The sequence below is a fragment of the Mesoplodon bidens genome, assembly GCF_964165515.1.
Source record: "Mesoplodon bidens genome assembly, chromosome: 11".
NCBI lineage: Eukaryota > Metazoa > Chordata > Mammalia > Artiodactyla > Ziphiidae > Mesoplodon > Mesoplodon bidens.
In genome coordinates, this window is record NC_138167.1 from 1,858,540 (window position 1) to 1,882,506 (window position 23,967).

General features: G+C 40.8%; 1 protein-coding gene across 20 annotated transcripts in view; it reads right to left on the minus strand.

Annotated features, from left to right (window-relative positions):
• Window positions 1-23,967, minus strand: part of WNK1 (WNK lysine deficient protein kinase 1) — a 137,362-nt gene that overhangs the window by 21,587 nt on the left and 91,808 nt on the right. For 2 of the 20 annotated variants that reach the window (XM_081249958.1, XM_081249943.1), the window contains exons 7-20: window positions 23,603-23,936; window positions 22,642-22,829; window positions 16,928-18,169; window positions 14,404-14,487; window positions 7,471-7,620; window positions 5,703-6,143; window positions 4,678-4,956; window positions 3,894-3,991; window positions 3,623-3,785; window positions 3,117-3,233; window positions 2,611-2,784; window positions 2,353-2,410; window positions 2,094-2,216; window positions 148-1,574 (exon numbers count right to left, since the gene is read on the minus strand). In XM_081249958.1, the coding sequence (XP_081106084.1) occupies window positions 148-1,574; window positions 2,094-2,216; window positions 2,353-2,410; window positions 2,611-2,784; window positions 3,117-3,233; window positions 3,623-3,785; window positions 3,894-3,991; window positions 4,678-4,956; window positions 5,703-6,143; window positions 7,471-7,620; window positions 14,404-14,487; window positions 16,928-18,169; window positions 22,642-22,829; window positions 23,603-23,936 (4,878 nt within the window). The remainder of the gene's footprint in view (window positions 1-147; window positions 1,575-2,093; window positions 2,217-2,352; window positions 2,411-2,610; window positions 2,785-3,116; window positions 3,234-3,622; window positions 3,786-3,893; window positions 3,992-4,677; window positions 4,957-5,702; window positions 6,144-7,470; window positions 7,621-14,403; window positions 14,488-16,927; window positions 18,170-22,641; window positions 22,830-23,602; window positions 23,937-23,967) is intronic. The other 18 variants (XM_081249959.1, XM_081249957.1, XM_081249956.1 and 15 more) reach the window with 18 other exon arrangements.

Genomic DNA, 23,967 nt, shown 5'->3' on the forward strand with positions numbered 1-23,967 from the left:
TCACCTTCAATCAATTTATTTAATAAATACCGAGTACCTACCACAAGCTAGGCATCTTTATAACTATACTGCAAGGCTGTATTGTAAAAAGGGGAGGGGGAGAAGAGTGATCATATTTTTCAAACTATTTCAAAACGAGCAGCTTACTGGAGGCTTAGTTAAAGGTGGCTTTGGTGCAGCAGTTCCAGGTTTCACTCCTGGTACAGTGCTGACTGGGGTGGAAACTTGCCCAGGAGTGATCGCTGGCATAACTGACGAACCAGTTGTTCCTAAGGGCAAACTGGTTGGTGGTAAGCAAGTACTTGTAGTGGAAGTCATGAGTTTGCTTGGTGCAACAGCAGTGGTTGGGAGGCCTGGTGTGACGGCGGTCTCCATGACGAATGACGTGTCCAGCGAGACAGAAGCATGCTGAACTCCAGATGAGCTGTGCTCACTAAAGAGAGACCGCAGTTTTTCCTCTAAAGTCTTTATGTCATCAATCCCAGGAGCTTTGGGTTGAGTATCAGCATCTATTTCAGGACAGTGAGTATGGGGCTGGTTGGGAAGCAAAGCTGGTTGAGGTTGACTATGAATTAGTGTCTGCTGTACAGCAGGCACATTGGCAACAGGTTGTACCAAAGGTGGGATACTAGCTACTTGGGGTAGTAAAGGTGTGGAAGTAGGTCCTGCCTGGGAAAGGGCAGGGGTAGAAGCCACAGCTGATGGGATGACCAAAGGATGAGCCACACCAGGCTGAGAAACAGCACTAGATACCCCTGCTCCCAGGGAGGGAGAGGCAGATGACGTGGGGAGGGACAAAGCCAATCCGGTCATGCTGCTGTGAGATACCTTATCCAGTGCGTGCGCACTAACCACTACAGTCTCAGCTCGAGTAAGAGCAGAGGTGCTGCTGCTGGGGGGAAGGGACGGCTGTGCAGCTAGACTCGGGACTGGAGCGGTGGCCGACACGGATGTGAGCGCGGCTGCCCCAGCCATGCTGCCCGCTACCTGCTGCGACGATACAGGTGAAGGCTTAGCGCCTGGGGCAGCAGCACTGCTCACTGCAGAGGCCACCGTCACTGCGACTGGTACAGAGGGGAACGTGCCTGTACTGGAAACAACGCTCCCAGGTGTGGGAGCCTGCACTGACTGGGATGTCGCTGACACTGAGACAACTGCAGGCACTGAGATGCTTGGCACCACACTGGGAAGTACCGGGCATTCAGATGCAGGTGGTACAGGGAGACCACTGGAGGGCATTACACCTGTGCAGGTGGCAACTCCAGCAATGCCCTTTTCAGTGGGCACTGCCACCTCAGACTGAACGGCTGATGTGGAAGCGTCACTAAGAGGGAAGCCCGTGGCAGGGGCTGCCGAGGGTACGGCTGCCGCTGTGGCTGGAGCTCCAGCAGGGCTGATCACGGAAGGGGGCACTGCTGGGAACGCTGGCCCCGTTGGACGGAAGTTGGCAGGTGCTGTGCTCGGCCCCTCTGCCATTTGCCCACGTCTAAGTTCAGAAAAGGCCTGCTGTAGACTAAGGGATGAAGCAGAGTGAGACAAGCTCATTCCAGCGCCAGCAGATGTAGAAGCAGCAACTGCAAAGGAAAATAAAAACTCAGCATCAGTTCTTTTTAAAGAGGTGGGTTCAAAAGACTGTCTGAACAATCTACTTTTGGGATTCCCAGCAATGCCACATAACAACAAGGTATAAAACCTCCCCCAAGGACATGATAGGCTCTAAAACGGCTAAGTGATATAGCAGTTCCAGCAAAAGAAATGATCTTGTATGAATACCTATTTCTGAAAAAACACGGAGTAACCTCAAACGATATACAGCAGTGCTAAATGGAGATACAAACACACAGTGCTGAATCTACACAGTATCAATCACACGGGCTGTATCTAGTATGGCCACCCTTCTGTGCCCTTTTGCTCAAATCCTCTCTATTCATCACCTATTTCCCTGTCTCCAAATGTTTATCTGTTGGTCAGTCTCAATTTTCTACTGTTCTTTATTGTCTATGTCATCATTTGAACTACTGCTTGATGACCAAGCTTCCAATAAAGGAGAGACACAGGATTTATATATGTATGTGGTAGAAGCAATTCCTTACCTGTATCTGATACTTCACTGAAAACTTTTGATTCTCGTAATCGACTTTCTGGCACAGGACTTACTATAAACCGTCTTCCAGCAGAATGAACAACTTGAGTTAAAGAACTGGTAGGAAGGCCTGCTTAAAAAGAAACAAACCATTTAATTGCATTATTATTATATACATTGTCACTCACACAAAGCTTCAAGATTCCATTATTAGCACAAAACTTCTTAGGTCAAAGGTAAGAACAAACAGTGGAAAGAAAAAAATTCACCTATTTGCTGTGGCATGGAAGATGCAGGCATTGGTTGTTTGAACTCTCCTTCCAATTTCTACAACAAACAAAAGTGATTAAATTCATTCTCTCACTCAATCTTAATGAGCAGGCAAAGCAAATTGCCACATGCAAAAAGAACATAAATGTTGATAATCTCAGTTACAGGTGTAATGTGGTACCGCTGGACATCGTGCAAGGCAAATTTAGCAAATATTTAACATAAACGAAGCTTCACTATGGGAACACTGAACCTACTTGAGAGCCTGCAAAGCCATAGTCATCCTTTCCCTGGAGACTCTCCAATCCCTGGTCACCCTCTGGCTCCACACTGACGTCCTCACTGAGCATTTCATCAGCTTTTTCAATAATATCCCGCACTTGTTCCACAAATGCCTCTCTCTCCATTGCCAGAATAAAGTCATTGTTCACCTGTAAAAGAAATGTGACATTAGCTTAATTAATAGTGTTTCCCAAGCTTTAGGTCATTCAATCACCACTTTCATGACTTCTGTCCTATCTGCATACCACCTGTATTATTATTTAGTTAATATTTAATATGTAAGTTAGTTCTTCAATACCTAGTTAGACATGCCCTACACAAAAGCACCTCTAAATCACAGGTTTGGTGTGCTAGTTATATTCACATTGAAATAAATATTTAACTGTCAAAATAGTTTACAAAATATTGCATATGCGCCTAGGGCAGTGGATACGAAGATAAAGTATGAAGGAAAAATTTGGAACTCCAAAAATAGACATACCATAATTGTTGCTATCTCCTCAGGGTTGTCACCATCTAAATCAAATTTGAATGTAACCATTTTCCGATTGTGAGTCTCTAATTGACATTCTACTACCCGGTCTCCTTTATTTGAAACCTGAAAAGAAAAAAGAAAAGGTACTTCATATCTCAGAAGAACAATGCTCAGATCTGTTACTGAATGTGACAAAGTAACATAGGTTAACTTAAGCCGAATGTTACCACTATTCCTTGAAGCACTGCTACTTTGCCTCTTAAACTAGGAGCAAGAAAACCTTAAGAAAATATCAGCCTTTCAGCTACTTACACATCTTCCACTGAAGGGTCTGGTAAGAATGTAAGATCTTTGTTTTACAAATAAAAACTATTTTTTTTTTAGAAATATGCAATTTAAGAATATCATTTGGGTGATACAAGATCCTAAACTTTCATCAATACACCCAAGCCTTAGAAGTATTTAAATGGTATGAACTAGCTATATGAAACCCAGAAGTCAGCAATACTTACATTCAAAATTCTCAATTTTGGGCGTGAAGTCTTTTCGTGACGAGAGCGACTTCTCACGGACTTTCGGTAATGCCGTTTGGCAGCCCTCCCTTCATGCCTCCCGCTGGACGATGGGGCATTCTCATTGCCGTCGCTCATACCTGAGGCTACATCTGAATGTGCACTTCGGGACAAAAGGTTCAGTTTATGATGAGATTTAAAGATGAGACATTTTAAAGTTTCCTACCATCCTATCTACCAGTCAAGCAAGGAGAACTGGACTGTCACGTACCTGTCTACGGAAGAGACCAATGTAGCAGGCTGGGTGGGTTGTGGCTGAGCCACTGGCACTGGCTCTGGAGGAGCCACCTGAGAGACGCCCTGAGTGATCTGTGAACAGAAAGGATACTTCACACCCTGGCAGTGACATACTGGATGTATTGTCGACCATCCCCAAGAAGCTACTCGTCTTTTCCTTATCCCTCCTCTAAGTCCTAGAAGCACTACATTTACTAGTAATTCTTAATATTCAGCATCTACAGACAGTCATCTTAAAGTTGCAAAGGAAATTTCTGAAGCTAGTCTCTGGTATAGACTGCACAGTGTGTCATCAGCAAAAACAGCTTCTAGGTAGTGAGAAACTACAGCCTGCCGTGCAGGCAGCATCTCACCAGAATGTGCAACAGGCAGGCAGAGCAAAGTGCAAAGACAGCTCAGAGCTTTCTCCAAGAGGGGCAAAAATGACCACCGGGAGCACAGCAGGGTCAGGTATTCTGGTGACTCTGCCAATGGCAGGAGTGTGTGAACGGCTACCAACAGCGGCTGAAGGGACAGCTAGAGAAGCAACGTGCTAGCAGGGCTGTCCCCTCCAAGGCCGCTCACCTCCCGACAGAGCAGCCAGTGGCAACAAGGCCCCACACGGGCATTTCACTCGGCTGCAAGAGGAAGTCATTCAGAAGTGAGTTTGCGGTAGTTTCCAAGTGCATTCTAAACCAGGGGAACCTATGTTTCTCCTTTGTCATTTTTATCCCATTATACATACAGTTTAGACATAAACATGCAGGAATTCCATTTACCTCCAGAGCTGCTTGCTGGGAGGATGTAGTGGGGGCTTGTGCTAAACTCACTGCTGGCTGGGACACTTGAACCTGTCCCCCTATACTGCCCACAGGAACCAAAAGGCTTGATTCCACATAAGGCTGCACCACTGTAGGAAAGTAACCTGGTGCAGCCAGTGCTTCTGCCGGCATGGGAGGGGACAGGACTGTAGAAGGAATGCACACAGAAGCCACGCTGGAAGAGGGAGCAAGATTTGAGTCTCCTGGGTACTGTGGTGGCAGTCGAGGTGGGAAGCCCTGTGACAGAAACGAGGAAGGGGAATTAGTGCAGGTTGGGTCATCAAATGAGCAAAACAGCAAGACAAGCAAGGAAAAAAAAAGAAAAAAGAAAAAAAAAAAGGGAACATAGCGAAGAAAAGTAGCCTGATCTCTTTCTAATATAATTTAAAGAAGATTCTTGAAATGAAATGGTTAACTGATTTCAATTTAGGGGACGGGACTGTACACAACTATACTTTTAAGTTGCTATTTTTTCCCCTCCTGGAGACTATTTAAATAGGAGGAATAGACATAATTCCTTCTAGAAAATACCTACTTTCTACCCAATCAAACAGGAGAATGCAAAAACTCTTCAAGGTATCAGTCATTCCAGTCATATAATGACTTGCTAATATTCTAAATCTAAACCCTGAAGCTTTTTACTGATACCATGTTGGCTACCCATATTTACTCTTCCCATAAAAAAAAAGTAGCCTGATATATTCTATTATTAGCCATATCTAGCTTTCAATCAGCTTACACTGAATATTGAGAGAACCATTTTTCTCCCAAGAGATGTCTTGGGGAAAATGGAAATGAGTCATCAGACATCATCGCCCTGTCCTTTCTCAGAATTTTACTATTTTAGCATCTCTGGTTGAGATCAGCAACTTTTGTTATTGTTAGTTATTCTGATATTCAGTTATTAGGTTTTTAAGTCCTTGATGTTCTATCATTAGAACCAAACCCTCTGGTGCCCTCCTTCTCACCAGCCAACACGGTACCTGGTAGAGAACATCTCCAGAGGGGAGTGGAGCCTCAGCAGTCTGCCCGAGGTTAGCGGCTATCCCCATGGACTGAACTGCTGGCTGCAGGAGCTGCGGGTGAGCCTGACTTGGCAGGTGAGTCACAGGCTGCAGGAGGGTGGGAAGCTGACTAGGGACCACGGTGGGTCCCCCTGGGGCTGCAGCTGCTGGAGCAGAGGAAGCCAAGGTAAGCAGAGGCTGATTAACGCCAGCTGCCATGGTGACAGGAAGGGGGGAGAAAGCTGGCTGAGGAGCTGAGGGGATCTGAGAGACAGGGTACTGGGGGAGTGAGGAAGGCGGGAGTGGCTGTCCCACAGGGAGGAAGTGAGCACCAGAATGGACTGGAACAACTGAGGGCTGTGTCGCGACTGGGATCTGAGGTTCGCCTTGGATAGTTGGTACTGGCTGGGAAACTGGAAGCTGGGAAGGTAAAGAAAAACAAAACAGACAGACTTTAAAAAAAAAAAGCAAGGCTGCCAAAAGCAAGACTTATGTATTAGCCAAAAAGAAAGAAAATTAAAACAAACACCAAACCCCTGCATACATTAGTGTAAGTTAATGTGCCACATAAGAGCAGGGAGAGGACGACAGGAGACAGGAGGCTGATAGACTGGCTGCTGTTCCAAATCTTTTGTGGTAGGAATTCTGCTCATGCTTCATCGTTCACCAATAAAGACAACCCTTCCATACGAAAGGTTGTTTTCTTTACAGCCTGGCTGAGATATGTTTCACATACCATAATCCACTGGCATGTTTGCTGTCACTGAATCTACAACTGATACTACAGTGATTACTGAAATTCAAAGGACTTCCTTCCCAGTGGAGTAAGAGCTCATCCATAGTGCTTCCACAATTCTTAAGTCTAACACAGGCCTGTAAAAGTAGGTCTAATTACTATATTTCACTGATTGTATGATGCAATCATCCCTTTCCATCACCTGGTCATTTTAATGTTTAGGACATTAAGATATATCTTACAATTAATGGTATGTCAGTTCTCAGTGTTACATAAAATAATGGTGCATTTTACAATTGACAGTATCTCAGATGTGATGAAATATGACAGAAACAATACAAGCACAAGCCCCCATGTTAAAGCTGAAAAAAGGTCATTCAGAAGAGCTTATCTTCTACAGGGTTACTTTTCTTTCCTTTTTTTTAAAAAAAAATATTTATTTATTATTTATTTGGCTGTGCCGGGTCTTAGTTGCAACACGCAGGATCTTTAGTTGCAGCATGCGGGATCTAGTTCCCTGACCAGGGGTCGAACCTGGGCCCCCTGCATTGGGAGCACGGAGTCTTAGCCACTGGGCCACTAGGGAAGTCCCCAGGGTTACTTTTCAAGTGACTAGAAGGATAACTTAGAAAAAAAAATCATTCCATATAAGGGTTTTTTATGACTTCAGAAGGCAATGAAGGAAGGAAACAATGCATAAATCTACGTGAAAACACAGCGTAATTGCAAACCTAGAATGATAGGTACAACTGACAATTCTAGAAAATGTCATAGGTTCAATTACTACAGCACCTTTATCAGTTCTATACCTGTCAAACTGATTTTAGGCTGATAAACCTAAAAGTTAAACATTTTTGGATTATCGCTGCTGTATATACACATTTATATTAACCAATGCATACACACAAAAGCAGCAATTTTCACTTCATTTTTGCAGTGAAAATAACCAATTTTCACCATTAGGGAAGGTAGAAGTCATGTGGCACTCCTTTCTAGAAGTTAAGCGTTCACCTGTTTTCCTGCTGACACATGCGAAAAGGACTGTGGAGGTTGAGGCTGACTTGTGGGCTGTGCAGTCATGGCCTCGCTGGAGGCTGACGTCTGGGGAAGTGCATACTGCGCTGTCTGCTGAGAGGGGGCTGTCTGCTGCACTCCTTGCTGCTGAGAAGAAAACCATCACTCAGTTTTATTTCAAGTCATTAACAGCATGTTTCTAAGGAAGTATGTTTGCCTATCAGTGTCTGTAAAAGATGGCAATTTTAGTAATCAAGACATGCACAAACCCAAATTCACCAATTCCCCTTTTTACACATTTTTCTTTTTCATATGGTCTTCTTTATTTGTGATGGTACAACCAAGAACTAACCCATGTTTCAAAGTTTGAGTCACCACTGGCTCTTCACCTAACAGGCTCCTTGCCCCAGTAGCAGCTCAGGTATTTACAAACACCTTCAGACACCATGTCCAAACAGACCCTCTCTCCTCCAAATTCCTCCCTCTTTGTTCCCATTTCTTGATAGCAGCTCTCACTTTGGTCCTATATTTAACTAATCCAATCTCTTCCTTTAATCTATCAATATTTCATCAACTGTGTAATTTGCTTAAAGAATAGCTTTGATAATGGCTACAAAATGGGAGAAAAGCATTGAATTTTGAACTTCAGCTTTACCATTTACTAGCTGATACCTTAGAGTATCAGTGATACCTTAGAGATTGCTCATTTTCCTGCCAAAATGAGGTTTCCTTCTTTGAAAACAAGGATACTATCACTCAACTCAACGTACGGCAAAGGGAATGTCATCTGGAAATCAAGCATGTGCTAGGCACTCTGGTATAATACACCTAAACTTGATGAATGGCATGTAATTGTACCCAAACACTAAATTTTGCCATAAAATTAATGGCCCCCTCTAGCCTAACAAAAATCGGAACTTCATAGCTGACTTTCAAGACTCTTTAATACCTATAACTAATTTAAATTTTTTAATTTTTAAATACAAAACAACACCTGTTTGTAATAAAAATTTTAAGCAATATATTAGATTAATAGAGTTAAATGAAAATACCCAACCTCATTTCTCCACAGGCAATCACAAATTAGTGGTTTGGTGCGTTGACTTTATGGATTTCCTTCTAGGCATAAGTGGTCATTTACACACAAGCTGATTTTGTTTTTAAAAACAAAACAAAAACACACCCATTTTATAAATACTATTCTCTGACATGCCATTTTCATTTTATTTATCAATGGCACTGATATCCTAATGATGAACACTTTGGTTGATTGAATTTTGTTACTTAAAATAATGCTGCAACCAATGATAGCCTTTAGCAGCCTTAGCAGCCTTCAAACATATAATACAGTATTATCAACTACAGTCACTATGCTGCACATTGCATCCCCAAGACTTATTTATTTTTGTTTTTATGTCTATTATGCATCTACCCACCTTAAAAAGCATCCTAGATTTTGTTTGGTGATAATCTGCAAATAATATTTTTACTTTCCTGATATTTATTCCTCATTTCTTTCTTATCATACCAATTAAAACCATCAAAAGAATCCTGAAGTATAACAGTGACAGTAGTCATGTTTTATCCTTATTTATTTCTGATAATGGATTAACTTAAAAAAATTAGGAACAAATGGCTGAATTATATAAAATTTATTTTCAGCAACTAAGATATATCATACATATCCGACTGTAAGGCAGCTCTGCATATAAGACAATTTTGCCCATTTTCCCACTAAGAAAGAAGAACCAAGAAAGTAGAAAACCTTTTTGATTAACTTGAATATATTTAAACTTTAAGGAATTCACTGTGAACTATCTACAGTTATCTAAGCCATTAATTTTCATACCTAAATAAGATCGTCTTTTATATAAATATACTAATTCGGAAATGTTGCTCCCCTTGCCTCATTCAAATTCTTCACATTGTAATTATACATCAGCATTTTTATCTTCAGGGAAGCTACACTATGAATGATCTCGCTTTTCTGGCGCATAACATAGTACTTTTTCTTTAAGTTGTGTCTTGAGGTAAAATCTGCAGTGACAAGCATCTGCTTGATTATTAGTATTAGGACAATTCTATTGTTTTTGCAATTGTCTTACAGGTGTATATTCATGTAACCTTTAAGTGATCTTTAAATGTTATTTACAATGAACCTGGAGCAGTGAAGTTGTTCCCCGAAGGACAAAATCTATGTTTAATGTCTTGGCATATATAAAACCAATTCTGTCAGATATTGCCTGTAAACACTTCCAACTACATACACCATTTAAGGTCCTTACAGGCACACTTGTTCTCAACAGTTTCACTTTATTCCATTAATATTTTTTTGTTTTATTGTTCAAAGCAAAGACCAGTAAGAGCCCCGTGATGTGAGCCTCATGAAGGTTTGACTACATGGTGATCTCCCTTCTTCATAAGGGTTCAATCTGAGCAAAACCCCCCCTTATATTTGGGCGCACAATTACCTCCCTCCCGCACCCCCATCAACGCAGACCCTTGCTTACATCACGATTTGGACTCAATCAGCTCTTTCCTGAACTCACACCTTCACTTGTTTTTTATGTTTTAGGCCGTGCCACGTGGCATGTGGGATCCTAGTTCCCTGACCAGGGATCAAACTAGTGCCCCCTGCATTGGGAGCACGGAGTCCTAACCATAAGTCCTGACTTATCTGTATTCTAGCTACACTGAACCCAAGGGTTGTTTGTTTGTCTCACAGCTTTCTACCTTTGTGCCTTCTACCTTGCTTATACTGCCCCCCTGCCCTTTTCTTTGGGCCTAGAATATTCCTTATCCTTCATCTGAATCTAACTCATAATCAGAGTCCAGTTCAAATGCTCTTTCATAAACCTACAGATATCCCCCTCCCTGCTCAGGAGAGATATAGTCTCCTCCTTTCATGGAGTCAGACTACTTGGATTTAAATTCTTTCTATCTTTCAGAAGCTGTGTAAGTTTGGGTAAAGTACTTAGCTTCTCCAGATCTCGTTTCAGCTTTCCCATCTGTACAATGGAAATAATGATAGTACCTATATTTATATTGTTCATAGAAGGATTAAATAAAAACACAGGTAGATTGCTTTGCACACTGTATATAATGTTAGCTATTATCCTTACTTGTTTTGTAGGAGTTGACGTATATGTTTACCAGATTATTCAGGCTCCCTGAAAGTAGCCTTATATGATCCATCTTGGTAGTCCATCAGTGCCTAGCACATGGTCCTTCAGAGCATGAACTCAGTTAGGAAAAAACTGTTTAATTAGTTGTGTGTGTGTAAGCTGTTTAAGTAGCTGTGTGTGTGTACTGTAAAAAATGAGCAGTTTATTTTTTATTTTTATTTTTTTTTGCTGTACGCGGGCCTCTCACTGTTGTGGCCTCTCCCGTTGCGGAGCACAGGCTCCGAATGCACAGGCTCAGCGGCCATGGCTCATGGGCCCAGCCGCTCCGCGGCATGTGGGATCCTCCCGGACCGGGGCACAAGCCCGTGTCCCCTGCATTGGCAGGTGGACTCTCAACCACTGCGCCACCAGGGAGGCCCAAAAATGAGCAGTTTTATAAACATATACTCTCACTCCTTGCTTAGAATAATTGAGAGGCATGTATGCCACTTATACATTAAAGCATTTATAGAGAAGTGGCACCTCTGGATAGGACAGGAGTATATGGTGTGTGTGGTTTTTTTTTTTTTTACACAATCACACTGGCTAATAATCAACACTTTAGCCAAATAAGTACTGTTTAGCGTAGCAACTTGGCATCATGCTTTGCATAAAACTGCCTCTTGAAAACAGCCTGTACTGACCGTGTACTATCTGTTGGACAAGGGTGCTTGAAAAAAATGTTCATGAGCCTTAGTTGAACAAAAAGTAAGAGATACCTACAGACTCTACGTGTGCCCTATGGATGAAATTATTAAGGAAGCAGGGTAGCTCATGACCTTTCGTGGCAGCAAAATACTCAGATTTCCAGTAGGAGAAAGCTATTTCTGGTACCTCATTAAGACACGATATACCACTAGAAAAGATTCTTGATAAAAACATGAAAAGAAGCAATCCTTTATTCAGTATATTTCAGAAACACAAGAAGTAAAGTAAATTTAAGCTAAAGTTCATCTCTTTCCTCACACTAGTAAAATTAGAGAGACTGTTTCCTAAGGTGGTGTTGGGACGTGACGGTATGCAAAACAAACATCAGATCTAAAAACAGACTCTAACTGTACAGTACAGAAAGTTTACAATCTTTCTTTTCTGGATTTAAATCTTTCCCCAGAAGATAAAACAAATAAATACAGTTCCTTGGGTACCTTTGCAGAATCATGAATCCCCGTAGAACTTTAATGCAGAAAAAAGAAAACTACTGTAGAAATCTTGGATTCTGGTTTGTAATGTTTAGTTCTATCTATCTATTGGCTACGCAACCCTGGGAAAGTTAAATATTCTAGACTGCATACACTTATTTAGATTGAGGGCTCAATTTTATGATTCTACTTAACTCATCCTATATTTAAAATAACTCACAAAATAAAAGTATCTGAAAAAAGCATCACTGAAACGGGAATTTTTGTTTGTACTGTAGAGATAGCCATTTAGTCAGATCTTTTCCCAGAAGAGTCAAGCACCTGATTCTTTTAACCTGACATTTGTGGAGCTGCCCCCTGCCTCCCGACTGTGCATACTTTCGTCACCATTAAACTCAATGGCTTATTTCACTGCTTCATAACAAATTCCTTTGGAAAAGGAAAAACAGAGCATACACTTAAATCTGCACATTTTATTGGTATTGGCCTGTGTCCAATGATAAGTAAATTAGGAGACTGGTATCCATGATAGCGTTTCTGTCCTCACCCAGCTTTATGTAACTTTTAATTTGTATTCTTATCAGGGGTTGTTAATATAATTAAACCCGTTAAGGTTGGCAAAAATGTCACTACTTGAACATAACTATAAATATATACAGATTCAGACACTTGTCTGGAAGAAAGGGCAGGAGCAAGACAAAACGTGTAATTCCCAGCCCTTCCATTCTATAAGATAGAGGTGTTGGCCACAGCGAAAATGTATATACAGGCACCTCAGAGACATTACAGGTTTGGTTCGGATCACTGCAATAAAGTGAATATTGCAATAATCCAAGTCACATGAATTTTTTTGTTTCCTAGTACATATGCCTCACTGTAGTCTATTAAGTATGAAACAGCATCATGACTAAAAAGACAATGTGTGCACCTTAATTTAAAAACTGCTTTATTGTTAATAGATGCTAACCATCATCTGAGCCTTCAGCAAGTCATAATCCTTTTGCAATAGTAACATCAAAGATCACTGATCACAGATCACCATAACAAATATAATAGTAATGAAGATGTTTGAAATAAGTGTGGGAATTAGCAAAACGTGACACAGAGACACGAAATGAGCAAATGCTCTTGGAAAAATGGTGCTGACAGACTTGCCTGAAGCAGGGTTAATACAAATCTTCAACTTGTAAAAAAAAAAAAAAAAAAAAAAAAGTAGTACCTACGAAGCACAAGAAAGCGAAGCACAGTAAAACGAGGTTTGCCTGTATAACCAAGCTAATCTTGTACAAGGAACATCTAATCTTAAACCAGCATCAAATGACCACATGATCACATGCTGGACTGTAAGCAGGCCATTTGTAAGGAGAATTGAAAACTTAGTTTCAAAAATTGATAGAAACAAGCCAATTTAGAATTTGGTGGTTTGAAAACACCTGCATAGGGAACTATCAACAAAATAATTCACTGGGAAGTTTTTTTTTTTTTTTTTTTTCTGGTACGCGGGCCCCTCACTGCTGTGGCCTCTCCCGCTGCGGAGCACAGGCTCCGGACACACAGGCTCAGCGGCCATGGCTCACGGGCCCAGCCGCTCCGCGGCATGTGGGATCCTCCCAGACTGGGGCATGAAGCCGTGTCCCCTGCATCGGCAGGCGGACTCTCGACCACTGCGCCACCAGGGAAGCCTGACTGGGAAGTTTTTATGACATATGTAGTGGCTATAAATTTTATTTGAAACAGATAATATTCGATTGTGCCCCCAAAGCATTATTTCCATGTAAATAATTACTGTTAATATCAGTGATGCACTACAGATATTTAATTTTACAATTACCAGTTTTGCTGTTGAATACATCAGCATTATACTAATCCCTTGAGTTCTCTGAACCTTTGGGAACAAATTCCCCAAATCAGAAGTTTAAAACATTTTTTCAAAGTTCCTGAAGTAGTTGTTCTTAGGCTTTCATTCATTTTAGCATAAAACCTGATGCCCCACCCCACAGATTAGAAATAATTAAAAAGGAGTGGAGCATTACTGGGGTCAAGCACAATGAAAGCAAGGGTAAAATGCTCACAAGAGGACAAATCGTGAAATAGAGAGACACAAAATTGACATTCTTTGTACAGTTGATCCTCAAATAACACGGGTTTGAACAGCGTGGGTTCACTTATATGTTAATTTTTTTCAATAAGTACATACTTCAGTACTATGCGATCCAAGATTGGTTTAATCTGTCGATGTGTAACTTCAGAGAGGGAGGACCCACTATAAAGTTATGCACAGATTTTTGACTGTGCAGAAGGCCTGTGCCCCTAACCCCCTGTGCTGTTCAAGGGTCAACCGTATTGTTAAAATAGTGTAGAATCATCTGTTTAAGAAGGCACATAAAGTATGTCAGTAAAAATAATTCTTTTGAATTTCAATATATGTCTAATCTAATAGACCATTCAAAAATACATTAAACAAAAGATTTTCTAAAATGTTACTGAAGACAGGAAATGTTATGCTTCTGGATTTTCCTTTCAAAAACTTAGCAAGCCATTTACATCAGGAATCCAATTCATGAAAGACGTAAAACAGTGTTTTGGCTATTGCTAATCCATAAAATGTAGCAATGAGTTGCTCTCACCTGCTGAGAATGTTGTATGGGTTGGGAGGATGAAACCCCTGTTAAACTACTTGAAGATTGCTGACCCTGGCTCTGCCCCTGTGCCTGAAGGAGAGAAGTGAATACAAAAAATTAGAGAAGCCCAAAGGTATGTTTATACAGAGGTCAGCATTTTGCAATAAATATGTGAGCTCTTGAGAGTCTGCCTGAGCAAGATGAAACATTCGCTTGATTAAGTATGTAGGGAGAGACCGCTGGGGCATGTTTTTAAAGAGAAGGTTAGAGAAAGATCATATTACAGAACATACTCTGATTCCATGCAAAAACCACTGATGGTTAAAACCTAACCTACCCTGCTGCTCAGGCTATATTTTTTGTACTATTTTTGTAAAATAGTAAGATTCAAAATAAAATTATTATTGAAAGTAATCAGGAAAAATAATAAGACTATCAGTGTGAAAGAACTATCCAAACAATTAAAGAAAAAAGGGTATTTAATAATGCTATTTGGTTCCTTTTGCTATTTCTTGTAGTGCTATAGTGACTTTTGTCAAAAATGTAAAAAAAAATTATCATCATCATTACCTGCCAAGTACCTAGAGCAATGGCTCTCAACCAGGGGCACTTCTGGGAACCCCATGCCCCTTCCCAAAGATGTCTGGCAGTGTCTGGGGCTAGTTTTGGTTGTCACAACTGCTTCTGGTACTTGGTGGGGGGAGGCCAGGGATGCTGCTAAACACTCTACAAATGCACAGGGCAGCCCTCACAGCAAAGAGCCATCTCACCTAAAATGTCCATACGATTGGAATTTGAGAAACCCTCACCTAGAAGAGATCTTAAGTTAAAATAAATTAGAAGGTGAGAACTGAATGCAGGACTTGATAATAGGTGAGCTAAGAAAACGAAAAGGCCCACCTTTGCTGTTTCATTTCAGTTTAGAGGGGCTTCTCTGAAGCTTACTTGGATAGAACATCACATTCTACTGCATCTTAACCACTGTGAGTATACATTCTTTCTGCACCTTTTCTGTAAACTACCTGATGTTTGAAATTTCATTTTGGAAAGTTTAAAGGAGCAAGGCTGGCAGTGCATACACGTTCACAGTATGGGCTGGCAACCAGTGTGTTAATGTGAGTGTACCATACCGCATGTACACACAGTAGATTTTCAAGTTTCTGGATCTTTTTGCTTAGTACTGCTCTAAGTAACTGATACTTTATGTATTTTTGGGGGGTTAATTTATGCCCCTGAAGGGGGAAGAACATAGGAAGAAAGTACAAAGAAGAACATATAGTTCTTTATAGAAGAGCGGGATATTTAAAACATCCAAATGATATCTTGAATATATAATTGCAAAGTTTCCTATTTAACTGCATAGTCTCCCACATAAATTTTATAAGACTTACACATTTGACAAAATGTATCAAAGGAATTATGTATGAAATAGTCATTACTGACTCCACTTCTTGAATGCTATTACATCCATCACTTTGTCTTTATTTGCAAGAGGGTGCATATACTCATATTCATAAACAACAAAATGTAAATTTGTTGAGGAAAAATCTAAGAACTGAGGTATCTAATGGTCTTTACCCTGCAAACATGTACCACAAATCCCAAAAACAAAAAAAACCCCGCCACCCACACTAGATTCTAACTTAGTTGCTAAAAATTAGAATCAGTCAATTTTGTGGATTAACATTTTATTTGAACATATAACACACAGTGACCTGTTTGACTAATGCCTTTTTTTTTTTTGCGGTACGCGGGCCTCTCACTGTTGTGGCCTCTCCCGTTGCGGAGCACAGGCTCCGGACACAGGCTCAGCGGCCATGGCTCACGGGCCCAGCCGCTCCGCGGCATGTGGGATCTTCCCAGACCGGGGCACGAACCCGTGTCCCCTGCATCGGCAGGCGGACTGTCAACCACTGAGCCACCAGGGAAGCCCTGATTAATGCCATTTTTAAAAGGCATCCTCACTTGTTAAGACAAATTCCTAAGATGTTTCCTCTCTGTCTTTTAAGATCCTTCCATACTAATGAAAACTCTGTATATTCCTAACACTACTTTAAAAAAAAAAAAAAAGATTCCCTATTTTTCATTCTTTGCATTTTACAGGAAAAGAAATGTTATCTTCTCTATGTTTTTAAAAACTAGCCATGTTTGTTTCTAGGGAGAAATACTTCACATTAATATTTGTAAATAATCAATGCTCAGTCAACTTCACAGACATTTATGTGTTCACTACTAGTTGAAAACTCTGTCCACTCTACATATGGACGGAAGTAACTGATTTTGATGAGTAACTAAAAGTCTAGTTTTTGTGCTCTCTTTTCCAAGGGTGTACACGTTATAGGTAAATCAGGCCGCTTCTGTCTCATATTTTGCTCTTAAATACAGTAGTTTAAAATCACCCCCCCCAATGGAGAAACTCCATAATAAAATTAAACAATATCCCTCATGAATGGAAAGGAGGGATAGAAAACTTAAACGTAACGGTGCACAGTAGGGTAGTGTAAAAGAACCGTGGAAGTTTTCCTATAACCTGTGGATGGAGTGCAGATCCTCCTGAAGAAAATGAGGCAGATAAAACCTGCGGAGATGCGGCTCCTTGGGGGAAACAGAAGAAAAGTGGGGATTCTTGTAACACTGTCTGAGGCAGATGGATAAAGGGTAATGAGACGTCAGAGCCAAAAGGTGCAGCTGCTCCCCCTGTAGGGGGAGGTGACTGAAAATCACTGGGGTCTGAAGAAGTGATTTGTGAGGAATCACTGGAATATTCTGGGCTTCCTATGGGCCAGCTCTGTCCGGTGGGCTCTACCACAGAGACGGTCAGTTCTGGGGCCTGGAAATCATGCTGTTCTTCAGTCACAGGCTGCAGGCGGCCGTGTAATCCTGTGGATTGAGGAGGTGGTTCTTCCTGATTCAAGTCCACAGCAACCTGTCGATTTCGGTAAATGCGCTGAGGCAAAACTCCTCCTCCTCCTTCTCCTGAAGAGGAGCGTGGAGTACGAGCGTGAAACTCAAATACACAATTGCTTCTGCTCTCATTGTTAGGAGTTAACACAGCAGGTGCAGAATGAGGAACAAAGACAGGGTGAAATTTCAAGCCTGTAGCATCTGTACTGATAGGTGCAGAAATGCTAGAGAGAGGAGATCCTGGGCTCAGTCCAGAATCTAATCTTAAATTCTGGAGGTGTCCTACCACGAAAGCCTGTCCGGATGGAAATTCAAAGACAGAACTTGAGGTAGGGCCCCCTTGCCCTGGCTTCTGTTCAGATGTCTGTCTCATAGGACTTGACAGGACTGGTGAGTTGTATGGAATACCCTCAAACTGTTCTGCCACCTGGGCCTGGTATTGTACCCCAGCTAGATACACTGCTTCCTGAGGAATAAAGTAGTGAGCTTCTTCCGGAAGTACTAGTCCAGGTCTATAGTCACTGTAAACTTGAGTTGGTTCAAACATAGGTTGGACCTGTATCTCACATGGCTCTCCAGTGACTCTACTGGCTGCAGTACCCAACATAACTACAGCCTCTGGTGTCCAGTTAGTTGGGCTGCCACCAGGTGGAAGAAGATTTTGGCCAACAGTCCTCAGCAGGGGTTGGAAGTGGTGAGTTTGGGCTTCCAAGAAGGAGGTGCTCTTACGCCGCTGGGAAATGGCCACCTTCGGTGGACAGGTGGGAGGTGGTGAAAAAGAAACTGGACGTTCATGAATAGTTGGGAAAAATATCTGTGATTCTGGGTATGTTGGGGTCCCCCCACACGGATGCGCCATGGACTGAGGCTGTATCAACATGAATAAGACAAGTAATTCATACATTCATATGTGAAATTACATTGACATGCACAATTGGGTAACTGTGTAATGCTATGAAACGGTTACACCAAATTTATAATTAATAAAGAAATAACAATGCTTTTGGAAATTATGTGCATAGTAAAAATCCATTAAATACATCCAGGGTCAATAAAATTATTCTGTGGGACTCTTTGCATTAGATAAGAGCTGCTTTTCCACAACTTTCCCCTCTCAAAGGAAATGGAAGAATTTAACCTTCTAAGTGATTATTCTGCTTTTACCTACAATTTGTATGTTCACTCATAACTGTACCAAGTCTTCCTACTCTGAAGCCTTATTGTCTGCTGGTGTGTTAGAGGCTCCAAGGGTTCATTTCTGGTCAACTAGCAGTATGTCTTCTGACTAGAAATCAGAAGAGAGTTTTGGTGGATAGTAAAATATACACAACTTGGCCAGTGACTGTCATGCCTTTCCCCTGTCTGCCCCAAACCAAATGCAGTTAATTTTACTACATGAAACATGTTACAGATGCCAAATCATTGAATGTCCACTTTTCTGATTCTAGCTGTGTTGACTAATTTGGTGTTCAAATCAGGTGAAAAGGATAATTTAAATAAGAGTCAACTTGATTTAATAGCACTTTCTGTCACAGAGGCAGTTCTAGATTAAAAACTCTAAAGTTAGAATCGTACCCTGTCAAATGCAAACAGTACACACTGTAATAATTCACTTTCACGGACTCTTTTTTTAAAAGGGTAGATCAGTTTCATTCTTTCAATAGGGAAGACCCCTATCAAATAGGCAAAATGGCTCCACTGTTACTTCTTCACAACAGCTAAAAGGAGGTTTCTGTTTTGACTCAGAATGCTCCATTTTACTGTTGTTTATTCAAAGAGTATCCCAAAGCCATAAAACACTATACAGTTAATCATTCTCCTAGGTAAAAATCTCAAGATTTGAGGGTTGCTAGATCAGAATGTTAACTAAATTCTCTATCTGGAAAAGCAGCAGCAAAGTACCACAGTATTTAAAACAACTCTGAAAGATAGACCTTCCATAGACATTAATGGGGCCAAAGAAAATCACATGTACTATATGTGTATCTAATGTATTCCATTAGAGTCAAGATCCCACCTTATTCAAAGAAAAAAAATTTCCAAGAGGGAACATTATGTGGGGCCTTTTAGTTTGCTGACACCTCATTTTAAACAGCTAACAAATTAAAAGCAACTTTCCCTCTTCAATTATTCTTCACTCACTGTTGGAAAAAAAATGGACTCATCCAGTGTCATTAGTGTCTCTTTGCAATAAAGTGAGGAGAAAACATGTTTGGGTAATGTTTGATAAAGAGAAAATTTGCTTTTGATTAAGCCAATGAGTTTAAAATTAAATAATACACACATTTTTTGCTAAGATATGAAAATGCAAGGATCTGAATACGTTGGTGGGGGATAGGAGAATATAACAAAAGCTCAATTTTATGGCTCCCCGCTGATAGATGCCAAGGGTGTTAGAAGCATTCTCTCTCATGACCCCCTTGCTTTTCTCCCCCTTAAAGCCTTACATAACAAAAAGTTACGGAACCATAGGAAAAACTGGTAACGTAAAAGCATAATATATTACTAAGTCTAGCCCTGTTCTTTACTTAATTCGTATTAAAATTCTTGATGCCTGGATGTATTCACTGGTAATAAGTTTTGTCAGGAAGTTTATGTTACATACAGTACTGACAAAGAGGGAAGGCAGGCTGGAGCGTCGGTGCTTGCGCTGAAAGGCAGAGTGCATAGGCAGGACACTCTCCAATGCTTTAGAAAGCTTTTCGGCAAAGGTGTCCTCAGGGGCAGTCCGAAGGAGGGAAGGAGAAGGAGGTGCAGACAGCACTGGTGGTGGGGTGGAAGGAGCACTGGGAGAGATGCGGGACAGAGAGGGAACAGCAGAAAGATGGGGGACACAAACTGACAAGCTACGGCCACGACGAGGCTAGACAGAAAACAAACACACACATGAAAAACATGGCACTCTGAAAACAGGATAACCAAAGGTACAATGGTAACAGGGCATATACTTGACGTAAAGAAATGTTCCACCCTCCTCAACGGCCCAAAGCCGTTTTTTGAGGAGACGGAATCCCGCAAAGCACCCTTGGCAGATCGTAACTATTCTCTCTGCACTGTTGGTCACGTATGAACAGCCACAACAATGACCAAGTATCTTCCTAAACATTCTGCAGTAACATTCATTGTTACGAGTGTACGAGTCAGACTGACCGACTGACTGAGGCAGCAGAAGACGGGGCAGACGATGAACGGTGGCCTGCAGTGTCTGCAAACTTATCAAGAGTGAACAAGAACGAATTCTATTAGTTCCACGTACATTATAAAACATAGAAGATTTTAAACCTGGGTTGCTCTGCAGGAGCTCTGGAAACCTCAGCCATAAAAGATTTCTCAGTTCTATTTTAGAAGGCATTAGATAAAAAAGTTGTTGGCTCACAGTATTTTACTTATTACACGTGCCTATCTTTATCTATAAAGTTAAAAAGTCATTCCCTACTAGGAAGAGCATTAGCTTTCTAGACATAATTCATAATAGATACAGGAAACATTCTGTATTTTCATTAAAGTAGTCAATGGAAAAATATCTGAAATGTGAATCTCTAAAGAATAACATTACATTTTTTTCAGCCACATCAGAGGTTCAACTTTGGTTTACAAAGTTAGAAGGTTTGAAGCACCTTAACATAAAGGTTTTAATATAGCTACAAAGCAGTAAATCTAACGCTGCAAGGCTGTCCTGAGCAAGTTTGTTATTTCCTTTTAGATATTGTGAACTGTGTAATTGATTACATTTTCTTTTTTTCCCACTCTTGCTTCTCTTTTATTTTTAATTCCACTTATAATTGATACATACTGTTGTAAGCCACAGTAAATTCTTTCTGGAATTAGAAAGGAATAATTATAAAAGTTTTGAAAAATCCTCAATATTTAATAATTCTTCATAATACTTCCACAGAATATTGTCATAAAAAGGCAAGAAGTCTGTCATATTTCATTAAAGTCTGCTTTTAGAGCATCAAATGTAGCTATATTTGTGGCGCAAATATTTAACATCTTCATAAATGATCAGTCCATTTCCTTTTCTAAAACAGAGACCCAAAGTTCATAAACCCTGTGATGAGGGAAGCCAAGAGATTAAAAATAGTTTTTAAAAAATCTATAGTTATGATGATCCAGAAGAAATCAACAAGAGTAGAAAGTGACAAGAAATGCTGACAAATAATATTTGTTAGATCACAGAAATACACCTGTACAGTCTGTATAAAGCTCTTCTACCCTACCTACTTATTTTAAAGGTTAGAGAAGTAGGTTGTTAGAACATTAGTACATTGGAAGTTTTCTTTCTGTTACTGTGGCCATCCATTCTTGAGACCTAGCCAAACATCTTTTATTCTAAGCTGTAGGATAAGAGACCACAACAAGCAGAAGTATTTTCTTACCAGAAAAAGATAGAGTTTCATTTAATGAAGAGCAAGAGTTCCACGAATTCAGATTAAAAGCTTTCTGAGAAAGAGGGACAATCTATCTGCCTAAAGATCTCACTAAACAAGGGCCCTACAGTGACGAGTAATTCTCAGCTCCTTCCTGAGGCAGAAAATGCATCTTATTGACCTCTGAAGACTTCACGGAGGGTCAACATAAGAAATGGGGTATTATCTAATGATCTATTTGAACATTCTCTATATGAGAAGCAAGAGTGGCTAATGTAAAACACTGGTAATAATGTGTGTATATATGTGTGTATGTATGTGTATATATGCATAGATATAAATGTATAAAATATTTCAGGATATAATTTCTATAAGCTGATGCTGAAAATAAATCAGTCATAAAACAGATACCAAAATAAAGGGAAAAAGCAAATGAACATATACTGGGGAAGGAACTCGCGTCCAACACAGACTTTAAGGCAAGAACACGCATAGCAACTGATGATTGAACACAAGCGCTAAATTAAATGGTCATTCCTTCACTATAGAGTACTCACATGCAGCATTCTATCATGGCCTGAAGTCTTACCTGTGTTTTATACATTAAGACACCTTACAGAAAACACTCAGTAATTCTTTTAAGTAACTTCTGAAAAACTCTCCTTGCCCCCTCCCCCAAATTGTGTGCCCGTCTTACACTGCTTGGAACAGTTTCAACACTGAAGGGCTAAAGAGAGCATTATCTTTAATCAAACGCAGATCGGTTTAAATCTTGTAAACAGTGTCTTCACACATTAATGTAGGTATCCTCCCCTGCCTGAATGACTCCGATTATACTCTATGATAAACCTGCCTCCTTTGGAAATGCGCCATTTGTATTTTTTACTCTGGACTCATGCTGTTACTAATTTGGCAGAAGAGTCTGAACTGAACACATTATAGGCTTACACTCTCTTGCACGGCTACTCACCATACTTGAGGGTGGATATACCCCATGGGGCTGAGCCTGTGCTTGGACAACAGACGCTGTGTGCCCTGGGAGGGTGCCAGTGGAATGTGCCTGCTCATGCTGGGAACCATACGAAACTGTCTGTTGGCTGCTCACTCGAGACTCTGTGAAGACAGAAGATCCCTGACCACTGTCAACCGTCCCGTCAGCTGAAGGAGAAATAAATTGCCAAAAAACAAGACAAAGAGACAAATCATGAAAAGAAGGTTCACATTTTCCCATCATAAACCCCTGATTTTAGGGTTAATTGGTTTTTTTCTTTGCACAGACCTGAACTAAATAAAAAATAAATACTAATTTTACTAAGTAGATTTCCATGTTTAAATGAGGGATCCATACAGAAAAAAGTTCTGTCTTAAAAAAAAAAAATTCCCTGGCTATCGCAGTATTTTCCCGCCTGAAGAACAAGGGGAATAAAACAGAATGTTATTAGTCAGCCTGAAGTTTGACACAGCTTCCAAAGTCTTAACTGTGGAGACCAGTGGGTTCTTAGTATTGAGAAGGTAGTTCAAAATACTAACTAGCAGTCTCATTAGTTTCTAGTTTATACGTTATTCAGCTTTGCTAAAAGAGCTGAACCGGATTAGTGGGTTCAAAAATAAGCAGCTAAGATAAACTTGTCATTTTTCACTACTAATTATATTTTAAGGAATTATAAAAAGTAGAGATCTACAAATTAGAACTTTCAAGATGTTGGAACCTGTAGAATTGTTTTATATCCTAATCCTGTTTCCTCACTGTCCCATCCATACTCTATTAGCTACGGACGTAAGAAAGGTAGATGGCAACCATTTCAAACTTCTTATTTACACATTAGATTTCTACTTCAAAACCAAGAGGTCAGTGTGAAATGATGACTGAGAAGATAAAAAGTCAACTAGGAGTATCTTCAGCAACCCTGCCCGCTTCCCCCAGGACTCACACAACACAGACACACCAGGTGGCTGGTGCTGCAGCTGCTGGTGCTGATCTGCCTCGGGCTCCTCCGGCTCCACTTGTGTGGAAACAGAAGCTGAAGTGGTAGAGGCAGCGGGTCCGCCAGTGCACGTCGAAGGGGGCTGCGGGGCTCCCGCCTGCGAAGCACTGGACTGCTGCTCCCCCTGCTGTTTGAGGCTGCTCTCTTCCTGCTTTCTTTTTTCTTGCTCCTCCCGCACCAACTGACGCTGTTCTCGCTTTCTCTTAATTAATGACACTCTATCTTTGATGGCTTTTGCCATGGTCTTGTGATCACCTTCACAGACATACCCAGAGTCTACCTGAAGGATAAAAGGGTACATTAGGAAGCAA